Source organism: Strix uralensis, chromosome 12 (assembly GCF_047716275.1).
Source record: "Strix uralensis isolate ZFMK-TIS-50842 chromosome 12, bStrUra1, whole genome shotgun sequence".
NCBI lineage: Eukaryota > Metazoa > Chordata > Aves > Strigiformes > Strigidae > Strix > Strix uralensis.
Genome location: NC_133983.1, coordinates 23,515,977 through 23,533,558, shown reverse-complemented (window position 1 = coordinate 23,533,558; position 17,582 = coordinate 23,515,977). Strand labels below are relative to the sequence as shown.

At 62.9% G+C, this 17,582-nt stretch overlaps 2 protein-coding genes across 9 annotated transcripts in view; both read left to right on the top strand.

Moving 5' to 3' along the window:
* The window catches only part of CBFA2T3 (CBFA2/RUNX1 partner transcriptional co-repressor 3), a 31,464-nt gene extending 18,179 nt beyond the window's left edge, over positions 1-13,285 (top strand). For 4 of the 8 annotated variants that reach the window (XM_074881219.1, XM_074881222.1, XM_074881215.1 and 1 more), the window contains 11 exons: positions 1,663-1,809; positions 3,130-3,207; positions 4,206-4,447; positions 4,797-4,886; positions 6,429-6,610; positions 6,724-6,980; positions 7,108-7,193; positions 7,433-7,628; positions 7,772-7,840; positions 8,060-8,250; positions 9,206-13,285. In XM_074881219.1, the coding sequence (XP_074737320.1) occupies positions 1,663-1,809; positions 3,130-3,207; positions 4,206-4,447; positions 4,797-4,886; positions 6,429-6,610; positions 6,724-6,980; positions 7,108-7,193; positions 7,433-7,628; positions 7,772-7,840; positions 8,060-8,250; positions 9,206-9,499 (1,832 nt within the window). In that variant the 3' untranslated portion in view covers positions 9,500-13,285. The remainder of the gene's footprint in view (positions 1-1,662; positions 1,810-3,129; positions 3,208-4,205; positions 4,448-4,796; positions 4,887-6,428; positions 6,611-6,723; positions 6,981-7,107; positions 7,194-7,432; positions 7,629-7,771; positions 7,841-8,059; positions 8,251-9,205) is intronic. The other 4 variants (XR_012630506.1, XM_074881216.1, XM_074881220.1 and 1 more) reach the window with 4 other exon arrangements.
* A 620-nt stretch (positions 13,286-13,905) lies between these two features.
* Positions 13,906-17,179, top strand: PABPN1L (PABPN1 like, cytoplasmic). Its single transcript, XM_074881388.1, has 7 exons — positions 13,906-13,925; positions 14,546-14,720; positions 15,231-15,339; positions 15,801-15,865; positions 16,325-16,431; positions 16,547-16,634; positions 16,742-17,179. Exons 1-7 carry the CDS (start codon positions 13,906-13,908, stop codon positions 16,889-16,891), a joined length of 714 nt encoding a protein of 237 aa, XP_074737489.1. The 3' UTR covers positions 16,892-17,179.
* The last annotated feature ends 403 nt before the right edge of the window (positions 17,180-17,582 follow it).

Sequence of the window (17,582 nt, the reverse complement as noted above, 5' to 3'; positions counted from 1 at the left end):
GCTTTGCCCAGCTGGGCGGCGGGTGGTGCCCCCGGGGATGCTGAGCCCGGGAGGGCTCATGTGGGCACCCGGCGGATCGAGGTGCTGCGGCTGCACAGATGCAGCCACCCCGTCTGGGTCACGCTTGGGGCATGCTATGGCTCGTCTCTGCTGTCGGGGCTGGATCCTGCTCTGCTCATTAACGGGGGAAGCCTGGAAGGCTGGAGAAGCCTTGCCCAGAGATGGGCATGTCCACGAAAAAGAAAAGAAAAGGTGGTTTTTCATATTTTGGCAGGCCCTGTAAACAAACTCCTGTTTTACAGGGAGGGATGCTGCTTGGGCTTCGGGTTTCTCCTGGGGCTGGAGTGGGAGAAGGCAGCAAGGAAAAGGAAACCGGAGCGTTCTGTGGGATTACGGTGTGCTGTGGGTGGGGAGGGATGTTCCCAGAGCTGCCCGTGAGGATGCTGTGGAACCACGATGGTGACTGCCCGAGATTTTAGCCCTTGCCACGGACTCTCCCATCTCCTGGTCCTCCCCGCGCAGCATCGGCTGCAGCACAAGCCCCGATAGCATCTTGCTCGGGATGAGGCCCCGGTTTTATTTAGCCCGGACAATGTGCTCTTGCAGGGTTCAATTAATCTCACAACAGTTGCGGCGGATTAAGCATGCATATTAGATTAGTGTTTATCAGCCTTGCCTGGCAGGGAGCATGCCGGGGCGCAGCGGGGACCCCGGCCGGGCGCGGGGCCGGAGGGTGACCGTGGTGGCTGCTTCCTTCTTTGGCTGGAGCCGGGGACGGCGCGGGCTCGGGCACACTGACAGATCGCCGCAGCTGCCCGCACTTGCGGCCACCCGTCACCACCCGGCGCGGCAGCCGCGGGGCCGAAATCCTGCACCGCTGCCACCACTGCCGTCCCGAGGGGATGGTGCTGGCACACTTGCCCCGGGGATGCCGCCGCCGCCGGGTGTTATTTGGGGTTGTAAGCGCAGGGTGGTGGGAGGGAGGCGGCGATGCCTGGGGGGAGCCCAGTGCAGTGACGGTGGGGAGCCCCACGCTCCCCGGTTTGCAGGATCTGGCACCTCGCAGGGCTCCATGGGGCCACAGGAGGACAGCCACCGGTGGGTACGGGGACCTGACATCACTGCTGCCACCGGGCACCGGCCGTAACAAACCCATGATTTGCTGCCTGTGCGTAATCCCTGCCTGTGCTTACGGCAGCCCTGTGTGTGGCTGCTGGGGATGGTGAGGGGTTAGCAGGCAGCTGGGGACTCCCTGAGATACAGGCAGGTAACTGCTGGCAGGAGGGTGCCGGGGTGTGACAGCGATGGCTTTGCAGGGACACGATGGCTTTGCAGCAACACGGGCTGGGCTGTGAGGCAGAACTGGCGCTGTTGGGACACAGCAGTGCCCTACCCTGTCCCCACCACCCTGCGCCGGGCACAACACACTGTTGTGCGGATGCTGGGGGGTCGGTCACCATCCCCACTGTCCTGCAGGCACACAGGACACCAGGCACCGTCCCCACTGCCCGAACTCTGCCCAGCGCTGCTGCCAGGGGAGATGCCCAAGCCAACCTGAGGTCCCCAAGGGTCCCCTCTGCCCCCGACCCAACCCCAAATCGCAGGGGGAGCGCGGTGCTGCCCGGCACACCCCGCTCACCTCCCCGTGCCCTCTCCCCGCAGATAACACGGAGACGCAGGCTGCCACCATGCCCGACTCGCCAGCTGACGTGAAGACGCAGTCCAGGTCCACGCCACCCAGCATGCCTCCGCCGCCGCCAGCCGTCACACAGGGAGCCACGCGCCACCCCTCCTTCACGCCAAACACCAGTGAGTACCGGGCTGCCGGCGGGGACGGGGATGGGATGCCAAGCAGGGAGGCTGCCTGGCTCCCTTCACCTCCGGGTCACACGTTGCACCCGGGACCGGCACCGTCCTCAGACCCCTGCGCGGTGCTGGCTGTGCTGTGGGGTGGCATTACCCATCCTGGCACTGGAGAAGGTCTTTGGGCTGCACACCCTAAGCCCCGGCACTGCCCATCGCCAGCACTGCCCTGCAAGGTGCTGGGGGACGGGGACGTCCCAGTCTCCTGCCACGTGGTCACTGAACGGTGGCACAGAGCAGCGTGTGGCCCCGGGTGCTCTCTCCTGCTGGGAGCTGGCTGGAGGATGCTGCGGGCTGGGGAGGGTCCCCGTCGTCTGTCACAGGCATGTGGGGACCTGCCTGCCCATCCGCATGTGGCATCTGGCAGTGGCAGGGTGGTGTCACGGCCAGCTGTGGTGGCAGGGATCTCCTTTCCCTGCCCAGGCCACAGCGTGGTGGCATCAGGGGACTTGGCAGGGACTCCAGGTCTGGGTCCTCAGTCTCTGGGGCATTGTTGAACCGGGGGAGCCCCAACCGCGCCGGCTGCGCCAGTGGCACGAGGGCTCGTTGCACGAGCGGATTGGTCCCCGTGCTGGTGTCACCGCCCCAGCACACGGCTGGACGAGGCACACGCGGGGCAGGATCCAGGTGGGAAGGGGCCACAGCTGGTCCCCCTGGCTGGAGCCAAGCGGTTGCTCCAGCCGAGATGGATTGAGGCACACATACGCACGGGGGGTTTGCTAGTAGCTGCTTCTTGCTTAGAAACCCCAGTGAGGAAGAAAACACCCCCAAAACACCCCCTTGAGCCGCAGCCCCCCAACAGCCACTGCTCACTGCCGTGGCCCTACCGCCCTCCTCTCTCTAATTAGAAATCGGCTTGTGCTTGGCTGCACTCCGAGGGGTTTTGGTTTTTAATCTGAGCCCTGGGCTCGGCTCGATGTGGGACTCAGGGGCAGCCCCTCTGCTGTGGCTTGGCCCGGAGCGCGACGCTGTTTCGGTTGTTCTCGGTCTCGGGGAAATGTTGTAAACCACCCCTCCCCTGTGCGGGGGCTGTGCAGGGGTGGTCCTGAAATGCAGGGACCATGGTAGGCAGCCGAGCATCCCTTGAACCCTCCCTCCGGCCGCGGTGGGATGCAGGGACCCGGCTCCATCCCCGGTGTGCCTGGGTCTGGGTGGCTTCACCCACAACACCCGTGCCCGCCGTCGAGGAGCGTTGCCTGCAGGGACCCCCAGCCGAGAGCTGCCCCCTCTGCTCTCTCATCATAGCGTGTTTTATTTTGCTTGCAGATCGAGACGCTGGCCCTCCGACGTTTCTGCCTCGCGGCCGTTTTCATGGTTGCTTGAAATGGTCGATGGTCTGTCTTTGTAAGTAAAATGAAACATCCGCTCTCATGAGAGACCCGAGCCGCAGCCGCAGCCCCCCCCGGCAGGCACAGGGTCCCGTGGGGGAGCACGGTGACGCCGTGGGGGGCTTGGGCAGGGTGCGCTCCCCCACGCCAGCCCCTCGCCCTGCCCCGGCTGGGTCACGGGGATGCGAACCCCGTCCCCGTCCCGGGCGAGGGACATGTGCGGCGTCTAACTTAGTAACGCACCTGTCGCGGGAATAAAAGCAGTTGTGGCCACCGGGTTATTTTCGGCACCTCTTTAGCGGGCGGATGATACTGCCTGGCCATAGAGCGAGCGGGAGCCCGCCAAAGCAGGCAGGGCAGGCAGGGCGGCACCGGCACCGCAAGGTTAGTGCAAACCCAGGAGCCGGGTGCTCGGCACGCCGCGGCGGGGACAGGCGCGGTGCATGCCCGGGTGCCGCGGAGCTGCGTGCGGTTGGGAGATGGGGTGATGCATGCCGTCACCTGGCAGAGGAAAGGTCCCCGTGCAGAGGGCTGACACGGGAGCAAGGGGCCCGCCGTGCTGCGGGCTGGCATCCCAACGTGTCCCCCCAGTCCTGGGGTGCTTTGGGAAGCTCCTGTTTTCTCCGCCTGGGCAGTGAGGCCAGAGGTGCTGGCATGCTGCAGGCTGGGCTGTGGGAAGTGGCTTGTGGCTTCTCCCTGGGGGGTGTTGAACAGCTCCCAGAGGGGCAGGATGGAGCCCCCTTCTCTTGGCTGCCTTGAACATTGAGGAGCAGGATCAGGCCGTCACCGCGCTGGGGTGTGTGCTGCACCCCATCCCTCCCTGCAGCCCCCCCACAGCACCGGGGACTGGTCCAGGATGCGGCCCCCGGGATGCAGCAGCATCCCAAAGCCTCCCAGGGGTTGCTGGCCCCGCGGTACCCAGCAGGATGCTCCGGTCCCCCCACGCCATCCTTGTCCCCACGGTGCCAGGACACAGCCGCCCGCTCTGACCTCCCGTCCCCTCTCTCCCTGCAGTGATGAACGGGAGCAGCCACTCGCCAACCGCCATCAATGGGGCCCCATCCACCCCCAACGGGTTCAGCAACGGGCCGGCCACCTCCTCCACCGCCTCCCTCTCCACCCACCAGCTCCCGCCAGCCTGCGGCGCCCGCCAGCTCTCCAAGCTCAAGCGTTTCCTCACCACGCTGCAGCAGTTCGGCAACGACATCTCCCCCGAGATCGGGGAGCGGGTGCGCACCCTCGTCCTGGGGCTCGTGGTACGTCTGCTGGGCGTGGGGGGGGGCTGGAGGGGTGGTGCTGTGTCTGGGCAGCCTCTGTTCTCCTTTTGGGATGGAGTTGCTGCGAAATGGGAAAAAAAGAGGGTTCTGTTGGTTTGATTGACCTAAATCCTGGAAAAATAGGGGCTGGTTTTTTGGCATCTCCTAGGATCTGCATGGTGCGGTGCAGGGTTGGGTCCTGGCTGCTGGCATGGCCAGCAAAGCCTTGAGCATGGGGTTTTTTGCCTCCAAGAAATGGGGGAGAAATAGCAAAGCATCCCCCCGGGGGGGTGTGCAGGGCAGTCGGGGGGCTGTGCCCGGTGGTGCTGAGCCTGGGCTGTCCCCGCAGAACTCCACGCTCACCATCGAGGAGTTTCACGCCAAGCTCCAAGAGGCCACCAACTTCCCGCTGCGACCCTTCGTCATCCCCTTCCTCAAGGTGGGTGTCCCAGCCCGGGCGCCGCAGGGACATCGGGGTTAGCGGTGGCAGCGCCGGCAAATGGGGATTCGGGGGGTGGCTTTGGGGTCAGGGCTGGCAGCTGCCTGTGGGGCTGCCCGTGTCCCCCCCAGGGCACATGTCTGTCCCCCCCCACCTCCCTGCACACCCAGCTCCTTGCACGTGTGGAGTCACACGAGGCCAGGGCTGTTTGCAATAAAGAGAGGGGTTCAGCCCAGCTGGTAACCATTTGCAATTCATTAAAAATCCCCCCCCCTTTTTTTTTTTTATTTGCCTTTTAATTTCGTGCTGACTCTGCACTGTCACCCTGCTCCAGAGGGATTTGCCAACTGCTGGCACGCCTGGCAGCACCGGCGCTGCCAGCAGATGTTCAAGCCCAGCATTGCCTGTCCCTCGTTAGCAAAGGAATAATGAAAAAGTGCAAAAAAAGCCCCTTTTCCACCTCTGCATCCCCAGCCCCCCGGCGCAGAGGTCTGTGCTCACCGCAGGAATCTGCCTGCGAAGCTGCCGGAGCCGTTTGCTCCTGGCAGGGGAAGGCAGAACCAAAATGCAGCCAGGCTGAGCCGGGGGTGAGGGGGGGGTGGCAGAGCCCCGTCACCCTCCTGCCCGTGTTTGCGGGGGAGCGCGGGGTCTGTGGGAGCAGAGGGACGGCCCACAGGGTCCCGGTGGGTGCTGGTGGCCCCGTGGCTCGGGGCGAGCTGGGAGCCATCCCCGCTGTCCCAGTGCCAAGCGCGGGGCCGGCCGCCCTGGCACCCTGCTCCCAGCTGTTCCCACCGCCGGCTCCAGATGTTTTTCATTATTTTAACTGCAACCAGCCGGGCTCGGCGTGCTTCCCAGACTCGGGGGCTTGCTTGTTTTTGTGGGGTTGTTCCCCCCGCCCGGCTCTGGCTGGGGAAGGGGAAGGTCTGGCCCTGCTCGCCGCGGCGTGCATCTCCGGCTCGGGCGTTAGACAGGGGTTTGGCTGCAGATCAGCTGCCTAAAGAGAAAACCAGAGCTGGCAGCCGGCAAAAAGGGGTGTCTGCAGCTTAATTCTTGCTTCTCGGCGAGCTCTGAGGGGCTGTAGTGCTGGGGGGGGACATGGTGGGTGGGTGGATGGGGAGTTCAGAGCCCTGCGGGTGGCAGATGGGCTGCTGGGGGGTCTCTGGGCTGGGGGCTCAGGTCCCCAGAGTGACAGCAGAGGGGACAGGGTGACAGAGGCGGCTGATGTGGCTGGGGGATGCTGCTCTGCAACCCCTGCCAGGGTGCAGGGGGGCTCGGGTGAAGCTGTGTCCATGGCGGCACGTGGCCAAACCCTGTGGGGTGCCACATGTGTGTCCCCTCCACCACTGCTCCAGCAACCCAGCATTTGGGTCCCAAGGGTGTCCCCACTGGGAAAGGGGAGCAGGACCCCAAATTGGTGGGCAGGGGGCTGCACCGGGGCAGCAGGGGGGGCTGAGCTCGGGCAACCGGGCTCTGAGGTGGGTGCTGGGCTCGGTGGGGGGGGTCTGCAGGGCTGTGGACTCGACTTTTCCCCCCACCTCGCAGGCCAACCTGCCGCTGCTGCAGCGGGAGCTGCTGCACTGCGCCCGCATGGCCAAGCAGAGCCCGGCGCAGTACCTGGCACAGCACGAGCAGCTGCTGCTGGACGCCAACGCCGCTTCCCCCATCGACTCCTCCGAGCTGCTCCTGGAGGTGGGCGAGAGTGGCAAGAGGAGGACGCCAGACAGGTAGGAGCCGGCGGGGGCGGGTATTATTTTCAGGGACACAGCCCTGCCACACACACACCCCAGGGCAGCAGGTGCTGGTGCCTGATGGGCACCGACCTCTCCTCTCCACGCAGGACCAAAGAGAACGGTTTGGACCGAGACCCTCTACACCCCGAGCACCTCAGCAAGCGGCCATGCACCATGAGCCCAGCTCAGCGCTACAGCCCCAGCAATGGGCTGAGCCACCCACCCAACGGGCTGGGCCCCCCCCCAGCTGCCCCACCCCTGCCCCAGCACTACCGTCTGGAGGACATGGCCATGGCACACCATTACCGAGACGCTTACCGGCACCCTGACCCCCGGGAGCTCCGCGAGCGCCAGCGGCCCGCCGGTGAGTGCTGGCATCCCCCAGGCACTGGGGATCTGCAAGGTGGGGGGGGACGGGCAGGGAGCTGGGAAGCAGCCCCCCACCCCTCCAAGGAGAGGGGGCTGACCACCGCCCCACGCTTGCCTCACAGCGGTGCACGGGACGCGGCAGGAGGAGGTGATCGACCACCGGCTCACCGACCGGGAGTGGGCGGAGGAGTGGAAACACCTCAACAACGTACGTAGTGCCGCCCCCCCCTCCACCGCGGGGCTGGCGTGTGTGATTTGGCCCCCCCATTTTGCCCACTGTGTCCCCCCTCCAGGGCTTTTCTCCAGCCAGACTGGCACACCAGCCCTGGCATGGCCCAAATCCCCCCGTCCCTCAGCATCGGGCACCGCATCCCCCCCAGCTGCTTGCAGCAGAGCCCCCCCGCCACCCCCCAACACCCTGACATTACCCCCCCTCCCCCCCTGCAGCTGCTGAACTGCATCATGGACATGGTGGAGAAGACTCGGCGGTCGCTGACGGTGCTGCGGCGGTGCCAGGAGGCCGACCGCGAGGAGCTCAACCACTGGATCCGGCGCTACAGCGACGCCGAGGACATGAAGAAAGGCAGCCCCCCCTCCGCCCGCCCCCACAACAGCTCCTCCGCCTCCGAGGCACCCCAGTTAGGTATTGAGCCCCGGGTGCGTTCAGGGGGGCTGCGCCCCTTCTCCGGGGTGCCCGTGCTTGTTCCCCCGGGGGTCCAGCGCTGCCGGCGGGTGCGTTCAAAGGGGGCGGCATCTCCTAACGGCGTCACCCCCTCTCCTTCGCAGACGCTCACCGGGAGTTCGCACCACGGCCGCTCTCCGGGTACATGCCGGAGGAGATCTGGAGGAAGGCTGGTGAGTGTGGGGCAGGCGCTGGCGCCCATCGGTGTGTCGAGCTGGCGGGGTCTCTGCCCCATCCCCTCCCTGCACCGCGTCAGGGTGCCTGCAGCGCCAAAGGGGCTCAGGGTGGGTTTGTGGCGCAGCGAAGGGGATGCTCATGGAGAGGGGGATGCGCAGGGCCGGGGCTGTGGTGCCGGCACACCCTCTTGCCACGCTCGGCCGCTTTCCTTCCAGAAGAAGCTGTGAACGAGGTGAAGCGTCAGGCCATGTCCGAGCTGCAGAAGGCCGTGTCAGATGCCGAGCGGAAAGCCCACGAGCTGATCACCACCGAGCGAGCCAAGATGGAGCGAGCCCTGGCCGAGGCCAAGCGCCAGGCGTCGGAGGACGCCCTGACTGTCATCAATCAGCAGGAGGACTCGAGCGAGGTGGGGGCCGGCAGGGGCCAAGGCGGGGGGAAGGGGCTGGTGGCAGCACGGGCGTTGGGGACCTGCTCCTTCTGTGATCGAGTTCGCAGCATCTGTGTGTGCCAGTGTGGGGACCGGGGGGGCTGCAGCAACGCCGCAGGGTGGGGAGAAGAGGGGATCCCTTGAACTGGGGATGGGGGTGCACGGTCCAGGGTGGAGGAGGATGGTCCAGGTTGGGGGAGCACAGCCTGGGATGGAGGTGCACGGTCCAGGATGATGTGCATGGTCTGGGATGGGGGTGCATGATCTGGGATGGGGGTGTATGGCCCAGGATGGGGGTGCACAGTCCAGGATGATGTGCCATGGTCTGGGATTGGGGTGCATGGTCCAGGATGATGTGTATGGTCCAGGATGGTGATGTATAGTCTGGGATGGGGGGGGGTGCACGGTTCAGGATAGAGGAGCACAGTCTGGGATGGGGGTGCATGGTCTGGAATGAGGGTGCATGGTCCAGAATGGGGGTGCACAGTCCAGGCTGGGGGTGCATGGCCCAGGATGGAGATGCATGGTCCAAGATTGGGGTGCATGGTCCAGGATGGGAGAACATGGTCCAGGATAGGGGTGCATGGTCTGGAATGGGGGTGCACGGTCTGGGATGATTGAGTGCATGGTCCAGGATGGAAATGCACAATCTGGGATGATGGAGTGCATGGTCCAGGATTGGGGTGCATGGTCTGGGATGATGGGGGAACACAGTCTGGGATGGGAATGCATGGCCCGGGATGGGGGTGCATGGTCCGGGATGGGGGGTGCATAGTCCAGGATGAGGGGACATGGTCCAGGGTTGGGGTGCGTGTTCCGGGATGGAGATGCACAATCTGAGATGATGGGGGTGCATGGCCCAAGATGGAGGGTTGCACGATCCGAAACGGGGGTGCACAACCCGCGGCTGCAATTTGACTTGGCATCCCCGCAGAGCTGCTGGAACTGCGGGCGCAAAGCGAGCGAGACCTGCAGCGGCTGCAACACGGCCCGTTACTGCGGCTCCTTCTGCCAGCACAAGGATTGGGAGAAGCACCACCACGTCTGCGGGCAGACTCTGCAGGGGCTGCCGGCCCCCGCCGCCCCCGCCATGGGGCTACCGCCGGCTCCGGGCCAGCCCGACGCCGTGGCCACCATTGCCAGTAGCCCCAGTGAGACGGGCTCGGCGGCCGCTTCCCGCGCCGGCACGCCGGCCACCCCGGCTCCGCTGGAGAGCGCGTCCCGCTGAGCCGCCCTCGGAGCGCTGCCGCCGCTGCTACCGCCGCTCTCCGAAAGACACGGACTGCACTCGATGCAATTTCCTCAGCTACCTGACTCGTGTGACCTCCGAAACGACCTCTCTAGCTCTCACAAATAATCCTCACGGATCCTCAAACTGGGCTTTAAGTGGAGTTAAGGCAAATACCGGTCTTCTCTGTTCTCTCTTCGGTCTTTGTTTTGGCTTTTTTTGGTTGGTTTTCAATCGGTTGGGGGATTGTGGTTTGGGGGGGGGTTTTGTTGTTTTCTTTTTTTTTTTTTCTTCTTTCCAGATGAGGGATTTGGCTGCAGCCTCGCCACGCAGTGACGTGGGGAGAGGCCAGCCCGGCCCCAGCCCGCATCGGCACTGCCGAAGGGCTCGCTTGCAGGAGGAAAGAAACTTGTTTTCTTCATCTCTCTCTTCCTTTTTTTTTTTTTTTTGTAAAAAAAAAAATAAAGAAAATAAAAAAGAAAACGTCGGACTCTTTGGCTTTAAGTAAGAAATTGTAAAAAAGGAAAAAAAAAGAAAAAAAAAAAAAAAAGAAAAATCCAAAAACCAGACGACGCCAAGTCAAGCCGCGTGACGGACGCTCACCTGTAACTACCTTGCTAGCTAGCCAAGAACAGACCAGACTCACCTCTGCTCCAAAGGAAATCCAAAACCAAGGAAGATCCAAACGTCTCTCCACTGCCAAAGTTCGTTTCGTTCTGTTGTCGATTCCTTCCCCTCCCCGCAAGGATGGACGGACACGCCCCTGGGGCTTTAAAGAGTTTCTACTAAAATAAAGCAAAAAAAAAAAAAAGGTTTTTTTTTTTTTTTTTAAAAAGCAAGCCCCCGAGGTGTGGGAGGGGGAGATGGTGGCTGAGAACCCGCCCGGGTGGGCGCAGCCGGAGCCGGCACATCTCTACCTCTGCCCGCCGCCGCCCTGGAAAAAGAGAATAAAAAAGGAGATTAAAAGACAGATTTTTGGTTTTCTCCCTTCCCGAAGCTGTCGGGGGCTGCCTGCGGCCGGACACCCCTCCCAGCCCTTTGCTGCCGGGCTGCTCCCACAACCCATGTTGGATTTATTTTGCAAGGATTTTTAAGAGGAAAGAGGAAAGGAAAGCGAGCGCCACCTCCTTCCTGGCCAAGGAGGCAGCCAAGGACGATGTTGATTATTTTGTATTTCTCGCATCATTGTACAAAGCGCAGAGGACGGGAGTGCAATACGGAAAGTCCCCCGGCTCCAAGAGGAGGGAAGCCCCGCGTGGGGCAGGAGTGCTGTACGCTAATGTGAATGTAAATAGTGTTTTGCAGAGGTCCAAAAAATAATAATAATAATGATAGTGATAATAATAAGAGACATTTGCCAAATAAAAGATGATGAGAACCCGCTGGAGGCTGTGGCGTGGGGGAGCGAGGCTGGCCGGAGGCGAACAGAAGTCGTGTGCTCGATAGGAGCTGTAGTTTTTCCGCATTTGCAAAAACCATCCTGTGTGTTTTCTGTAGGGGAGGAAGAGGAGGGAAGGGCTGGGGGCCAGGGTGCTTTTGTTGCCGGTCACCCAGGGGCTGCCTCCTGCGATGGCCGTGCTGTGCCGCGCTGCAGCAGGGCTGGGTGCGTGGGGCACACCCGAGGTGACATTACGAGCCCTGTGGCACCAGCACCGAGCCCTGCTGCAGCTTTGTGCCCCCCGAGGTCTCAGTGCATCCCCCCAGGGGGGGTTTCTGTGCACCCCAAGGTCTCAGTGCATCCCCCCTGGGGGGGTTTCTGTGCACCCCAAGACCTTGGTGCATCCCCCAGGGGGTTTCTGTGCGCCCTGAGGTCTTGGTGCATCCCCCAAGGGGGCTTTTGTACACCCCAAGACCTTGGTGCACCCCCCTGGGGTGTTTCTGTGCACCCCAGGGTCTCAGTGTATCACCCTGGGGGGGTTTCTGTGCACCCCAAGGTCTCAGTGCATCCCCACGGGGGGTTTCTGCGCACCCCAAGGCTGGGAGCTTTGCCAGGTGGCCCTCGAGTGACCATTCACTTTATTTATGGTGTGACATATGTAATATTGTCTATTTTTCTTACGTTTCCTGAGAAGAGGTAATATATAAGAGTATTGCAGATGCACCTGCTGCGGGGCCGCCTGCTCTCCCGGGTGTCCATCCTGTCCCTGCCCTTCCCACTGCGCGTGTCCCCGCGTGTCCCCATGTGCCCCTGGCCCCGCTCCGCGCTGGGGCTCTGCCTCTCTACCTCTGCCTCGCCGGGAAACTGCGGACGAGAGCATTTCCACAGAGACTGCTCTCATTTCCACTTCCTTCTGTTTTGCTTTTTTTTTTTTTTAATTATTATTATTTTCTTTTTTTTTTTTTTTAAATAATAATAAAAATACCCTACAGAACCTTGCATTGAAACCAAAAGCCGAGGGAGGGAGGGGATGGGTGGCGCGGCGCTAGCAGACGTCCAAACCAGAACGACAGCTTTAAAAAAGTGTAATATTTCCCAAAAAATTAGTGATGCGGGGAGGACGGCAGCGGCGGTGTGGCCGCGGGGCTGGAGCGATGCGGGCGTGGAGGGGACTGTGGTGGCCGGGAAGGCGCTGGCCGGAGCGATGTGGGCGCTGCTGTGGGGTTGTGCTCCAAAATGGTGTTGGGGTGTGTGGGGGGCCGGGGGGTATGTGCCCCGTGCTGTGCCCAAGCCACATCCTTTGGTGGCTTTGTGGCATCTGGGAGATGCAGATGGATGGGCCGCATGGTGCCGGCATGGCCTGGCTGGGGGATAGGGACACACCGGTGGCCATGAGGCAGCTTGGGGACACATGGTGCCAGGGTGGCCGGGCACAGCCCCCTGCCAGATCAGGTCCTTGTGGCCACCCACAGCTCCCCTCCTTGGGTTTTCTCCCCCCATCATGGCTGGGGGACAGTGCTGGGGGCTTGGGAACAGCCTGCCCGAGGTCCTGGTCCCTGCAGGAGGCAGAGCCCTGGGTGCTGGGTGCTGGCTGTGGCACCAGGCTGGAGGAGGTGGCAGGAGAGACGTGGCTCCTTTGGCACCGAGTGTGGCACCGGGGCCCCATCCCCAGCACATGAGGGTCTCTCCAGCTCCTTCCTCACATTCCCAACCCGAAATCCCAGCTGAAACCAAAGTGCCGCGTCCAGGCAAGGCTGGGCACCCCGGGGTGGGGGTCCCACCGCTGGGTGGGGGTCCCACCCCTGCCCGGGCTTTACTCTGTCACTGCCAGAGCCCCAGTAGCCCCCCCACAGCCTCAGGCCTGCCAGAGTCCCTCCTTCTTCTCGGTGTACCCCCCTGGACCCCGGTGGGTTTGAGGTCGGGGTGAAGATGCCACCTTGTTCTCATGTCCCAGAGGTTGTCCCCACCGCAGTGCAGCCCCGGGGGCCCCTCTGGTGCCACCAAACGCCACAGCCCCCGGGGCGGAGGTGTCGTGCTGTCCCCCCCTCACCCACGGCTGCACGGGCAGCACCGATTCCCTGGGCCCTGCCCACGTTACCCTGCCAGCCCTGGGGACAGGGACAGGGGTACCCGGGGGGGGTGGGGGGGGGCTGGAAACCAAGAGCCCCCCACCAGGGCCAGGTGGGCACGGCAGCAGCCTGCCCTGCCTCGCCGTGTGGGTTTTGGGGGCCAGCCCAGAGAGATGACGTGGTAGGACTTTCCTTCGGCATGCTGTCCCCCCCCTTTGCTGTTTCCCGCTTTCTCTTAAGTGTACTGTATGTTTGACCTGTGAAAGATGTAAACTTTATGATTCAGGTTATGTCTGTTCTTAACTCTGTATCTGTGTAATAAAGACAATTTAATATCAACCGGAGGCTCCATAGCCTGGGCTTGTGCTGGGTGCCCTCGCCCCCCTCTCCCGCAGCCCCCCTCTGTCCCCAACCCGGAGGGGGGTCATTGTAGCCCTGGGGTCGGTCGCTGCCCCATGTCCGGCTCTGAGGAGGGGTGTCCACAGCAGGGGGCATTCGGGGTTGCCCCCAAGGAACCCAAAGGGATCTCCCCTCCCCGTTGCAGACGCTGCACCCCCTCGGGGTGCCCTGCTGCTTCCCCTGTGCTGGGGGCAGCTGGCTGCGGTTCCCAGCCGGGTCAGTGGACAAGGAGGGTCGGGGGGGGGGGAGGGAGTCCCCAAACCCAGGGGGGAGTCCCCAAACTGGGGGTGGGGGGGAACTGTGAGTGTCGTTTCCGGGTGCACACGCGTGTCCTCTGCCGCCCCCGGGGCTCGAACCCGTTGTCCCAGGGTCTCGTCTGGGCAGTGCCTCCCCCCCGCCCTGCCGGCAGGGGGCGGGGCCTGGCGGGGCGCGCTTTGCCCTGATTGGTCCCTGATGTAGCAAAGCACGGCACGCCGGCGGGAGAAGCGCACGTGGTGGCGGGAATTCCGCACGTGGCGCCGCTCCGCTGGTCCCCGCCAGCTCCGCGGAGGCAGCGCAGCATGTTCGGGGGTCGAGCGAGGTGGGTCTTGGCGGGGGGGGGGGGGGGTTCGGGAGGGGGTGAAGGGGACCGGGAGGGGGCTCAGCTCGGTGCTACGCTCCCTGGGCTGGAGCAGGGTCAGCCTCCTGCTCATTGGTGGGGGGGGGGGGGGTTGTCCCTCTCTGGGCCCAAACCCAGAGCCCACGGGGCTGGGGGGGTGCGGGTTTGCCTCCGGGGCGGGCAGGGCTCCCTCTGGGCAGCTGTGGAGGGGGAGTGCAGGTCCTGCCGCCTCCTCCTCCTCCCCTTCCCTCCCAACAGGCTGTAATGCTTCTGCCTGCTTTGTTTTTTTTTCTTTTTACCCAAGGGAAGCTGCCTCCAGGTCCCCTCTGCGCCCCCCCCCCCCCCCCCCCCCCCCCCCCCCCCCCGAGCTGGGAAGTGGCTCAGTATGAAGCAGAGACCCTTCAGCAGCCCCCACGCATGCAAAATCCGGGCTCTTGCTGCAAACCTGCCTGCAGCACCCACAGCAAACTGCTTCGGCAGCGCCTGCTCACCCTTCTGCTGGAAGCACCGAGCCTTTGCCTGCCTGTGTTCTCCTGTAGGTCCCACACTGAATGGCTGGTTGTGTGTTAAATGGTGCTTTTTTTTCCCCTGTTCCTGCCCAGTCCTTTGTTCCTGGACACTTCGGGGATCTGGTGGCAGGACCCGCCGTCCTTGGCAGCAGGAGAGGCATCCTGGGCTGTGAGCGAGGCGGCGGCTCTGCGGGGAGCTGCGGGTGACGACTCGGACCTGAGCTGCCTGGAGAGGGACAGCACGGAGGAGCTGGTTGTGCCCGACCCAGTGAGTGCCCGGCTGAGTGGGGAGTCAATTTTCCCTGTTTCTCTGAGGAAATGGGAAACTTTTTTACACCTCTCTTCAAGTGCTTCCAAAAATAAAAAATAAGAATAATCATGGGCCCCTGATGTTAAAATCCCTGAGTTGAGAAGCTGGAGATTGAATTGTCACTCTCACGCTGCTTGGCTTTCACTGCCGAGGCATCTGCCTGGCTGAGCGGGGGTAAATGGCTCCTGTTTGTCACCAGCTTAAATCTCCTGTCCCCTCCAGCAGCTCTGGTGCTGCTGGGGCACCTCTGCTTTGCAAATATTTACCTAGTTTTTTCTCCCCAGTGGAGCTGGGAGTGGAATTCCCCTTTTGTGGGACAGGCTGTTGTCCCCCCCTGCCCCCCCCCCCGCCTTTGTCCCCAGCATGGGGGAAGGGGCTGCTGGCTGTGCAGCACTACAATGTCCCAGCCCAGGGTGGGGGTGTCGCTGCTCCGGGTGCTGCTCACGCAAGTCTTGGTTTGGGTTTCAGGAGCTGGAGGCCATCAAAGCCAGAGTGCGGGAGATGGAGAGGGAGGATGAGAGGCTGAAGGAGTTGCAGCTGGAAGCTGAGAGTCACCTCATCATGAGCTCGAAGGCAGGTACGGGCTGTCCCTGGGTGCTGCTGTCCCCCCCCAGGGGCACCTCTGGGCCACAGGGTGGCAACTGGAGCCAGAGCACGTGATGGCCACGTGGACTGGACACGTAAGGTGGGTGAGGGATGGGGTCCCAGGCATGGCTTGGTGCTCGTGCAGGTTGTAGCCACTCTTACCTCCTACCTGTGCAGGCCAAGCTGCAGTAAATTAATTTAACTAAATTTAATTCAGTTAAGTAATTAAGTTTATCACCAACAGCCTCAGTAAAGCAGTTACCCTGTGGGTTTGTGGGGTTTTTTGTGAAGAGAGAGGGGGCAAAGGGATGGAGGAGGGGGAGGCGGCAGTGTGGGAGTTTGGGTATGTCTGGATGTGACCATGGGCCTGAGGAGCTTTGCATGGACAGACGTCCCCCTGGTAGAGCATTTCCATGGCTCTGTGTCATGACAAAGCAGCCTTTGTCTCTGCAGGTCTCTTCCCAAAGACAACCGAGGAGAAGATGGAGGTTGACCAGCGATCCATCTACGTGGGCAACGTAAGTGGGAGACCCTGGAGCAGAGCCCACCTCGCTGCTCCTGGCCCAGCGGGACGTATGTCCGAGATCCCTGGCACAGGTGTCCATCTGCCCCCCACGGAAGGCTGGCTGGTCCCATCCCAAATGCTTCTCCTCTGCCCAGCCCAGACTGGGAATGTGGCTCAGCATCTGCCCATGATCCTCAGCCACTTGCAGATAATCTGTTGCAAGTGTCAGCTCCCCAAAATACCCCGCTGGAAGCTGCAGGTTGTGCGGTGCTGCCTGTTCCCTCAAAGCGGGGGGAGCTGTCTCCTGGATTTGGGTTTCCAGGCGGGAGCATTCAGCTGGAAGAGTCTCCTGAACCTCAGGAGATGAAAAAGTTGTGGCAAGTTGTGAGTGGGGTCAGGTGGCCCCTTTGCCTTTAGTGGTGGTGTGTGAATGCAGACCTCCGAGCCGGGGGGGCTGGCGCTGCCGTTGCAGGTGGATTACGGGGGCACGGCAGAAGAGCTGGAGTCTCACTTCAACAGCTGTGGGCAGATCAACCGAGTGACCATCCTCTGCGACAAGTTCTCGGGGCATCCCAAAGGGTCAGTGCTGTGGGGGGGGGGCTGGGTTGGGGTGTTGAGGGTGCTGCTCTGTGCTCCCCAGCCTTTGGGAGCAGCGGGGTGTCCATGGGGCTCTGCTCACCCCGTCCCCCCGCAGGTACGCCTACATCGAGTTCAAGGAGAAGAGCTCAGTGAAGGCTGCAGTGGAGCTGGACGAGAGCGTGTTCAGAGGCCGGGTCGTTAAGGTAAGAGCTGGATGAGGCCCTGGGGGGCTGCATCCTCCCGTGCCACCCCCGTGTGCGTGGGGCTGTGCCAAAACCCAGCACCAGCTGAGCCACTGCCTGCCTTCCAGGTGCTGCCCAAGAGGACCAACATGCCAGGCATCAGCACCACCGACCGCGGGGGCTACCGGGGCCGTTTCCGAGCCCGGGGTGGGCTGGCCCAGCGCGGGGGCTACTATGGAGGGCAGCACCCAAGGGTGCGAGGGAGGACGTACAGGTGAGTGGCTGGGTGGGGGGTTTCCTTGTGTATTTGGGTCAAGATCCCTGCAGAGCAGGGTGTCCCCAGGATGGGGGTAGCTGTCCCTCGCTCTGGTTGTGCTCAGCTTCTCCCACCCTGGCACAGACGGGAGGTTGGAGAAGGGCTCTGACAGGAGCATCCTCCTGGAGACCTGTGCTAGAAACGTCTCCTGCCCATCGCATGCTGTTAACATCACCCCGGTGTTGGTGGGGTGGGCAGGAGCCTTCTGGCTGCTCCAGCTGGGACACGAGCACCTCGGGGGGACTGTGGGGAGCCGGGAGGGGGAAGGACTGAAGTGAGCAGCCAGCGATGGCACAGCAGAGCCATCCACGCTGCTGTCCCGGCATCCCTCGCGTCCCCAGCGCAGGCCTGGAGCTATTCTCCAACACACCTCCTGCTGCTCGCGCGTCCCTGAGCTCGCTGTGGATTAGCTTCACTGATGCGGCCCCTTCAGTGCTGCAGGAGGAAAAAAGCACCTGGAAATCCGCTGCTGTCCCCTTGTCCCTGCAGGGATTTAGCGGGTGGGGGGCAGGCATTGCACTCCCAGCCTGACCAGAGCTGTGCCTTAGGGCTCCCCCATCTTTTTGGGGGTTCAGTCTAGGTTAGTGGGGGCAGAAGGGTGAATCCCAGCTCTTGGAGGGGTGAAGGAGCAGGTAGCTGTGCTTTTTTTGGCA

What these genes read in the sequence shown, in the direction of transcription:
- PABPN1L (XM_074881388.1), top strand. Translation starts at nt 13,906, where the DNA reads ATGTTCGGGGGTCGAGCGAG. An exon ending in CATCATGAGCTCGAAGGCAG is followed by an intron (nt 15,340 to 15,800) that starts GTACGGGCTGTC and finishes TTGTCTCTGCAG; the next exon opens with GTCTCTTCCCAAAGACAACC. An exon ending in GATCCATCTACGTGGGCAAC is followed by an intron (nt 15,866 to 16,324) that starts GTAAGTGGGAGA and finishes CTGCCGTTGCAG; the next exon opens with GTGGATTACGGGGGCACGGC.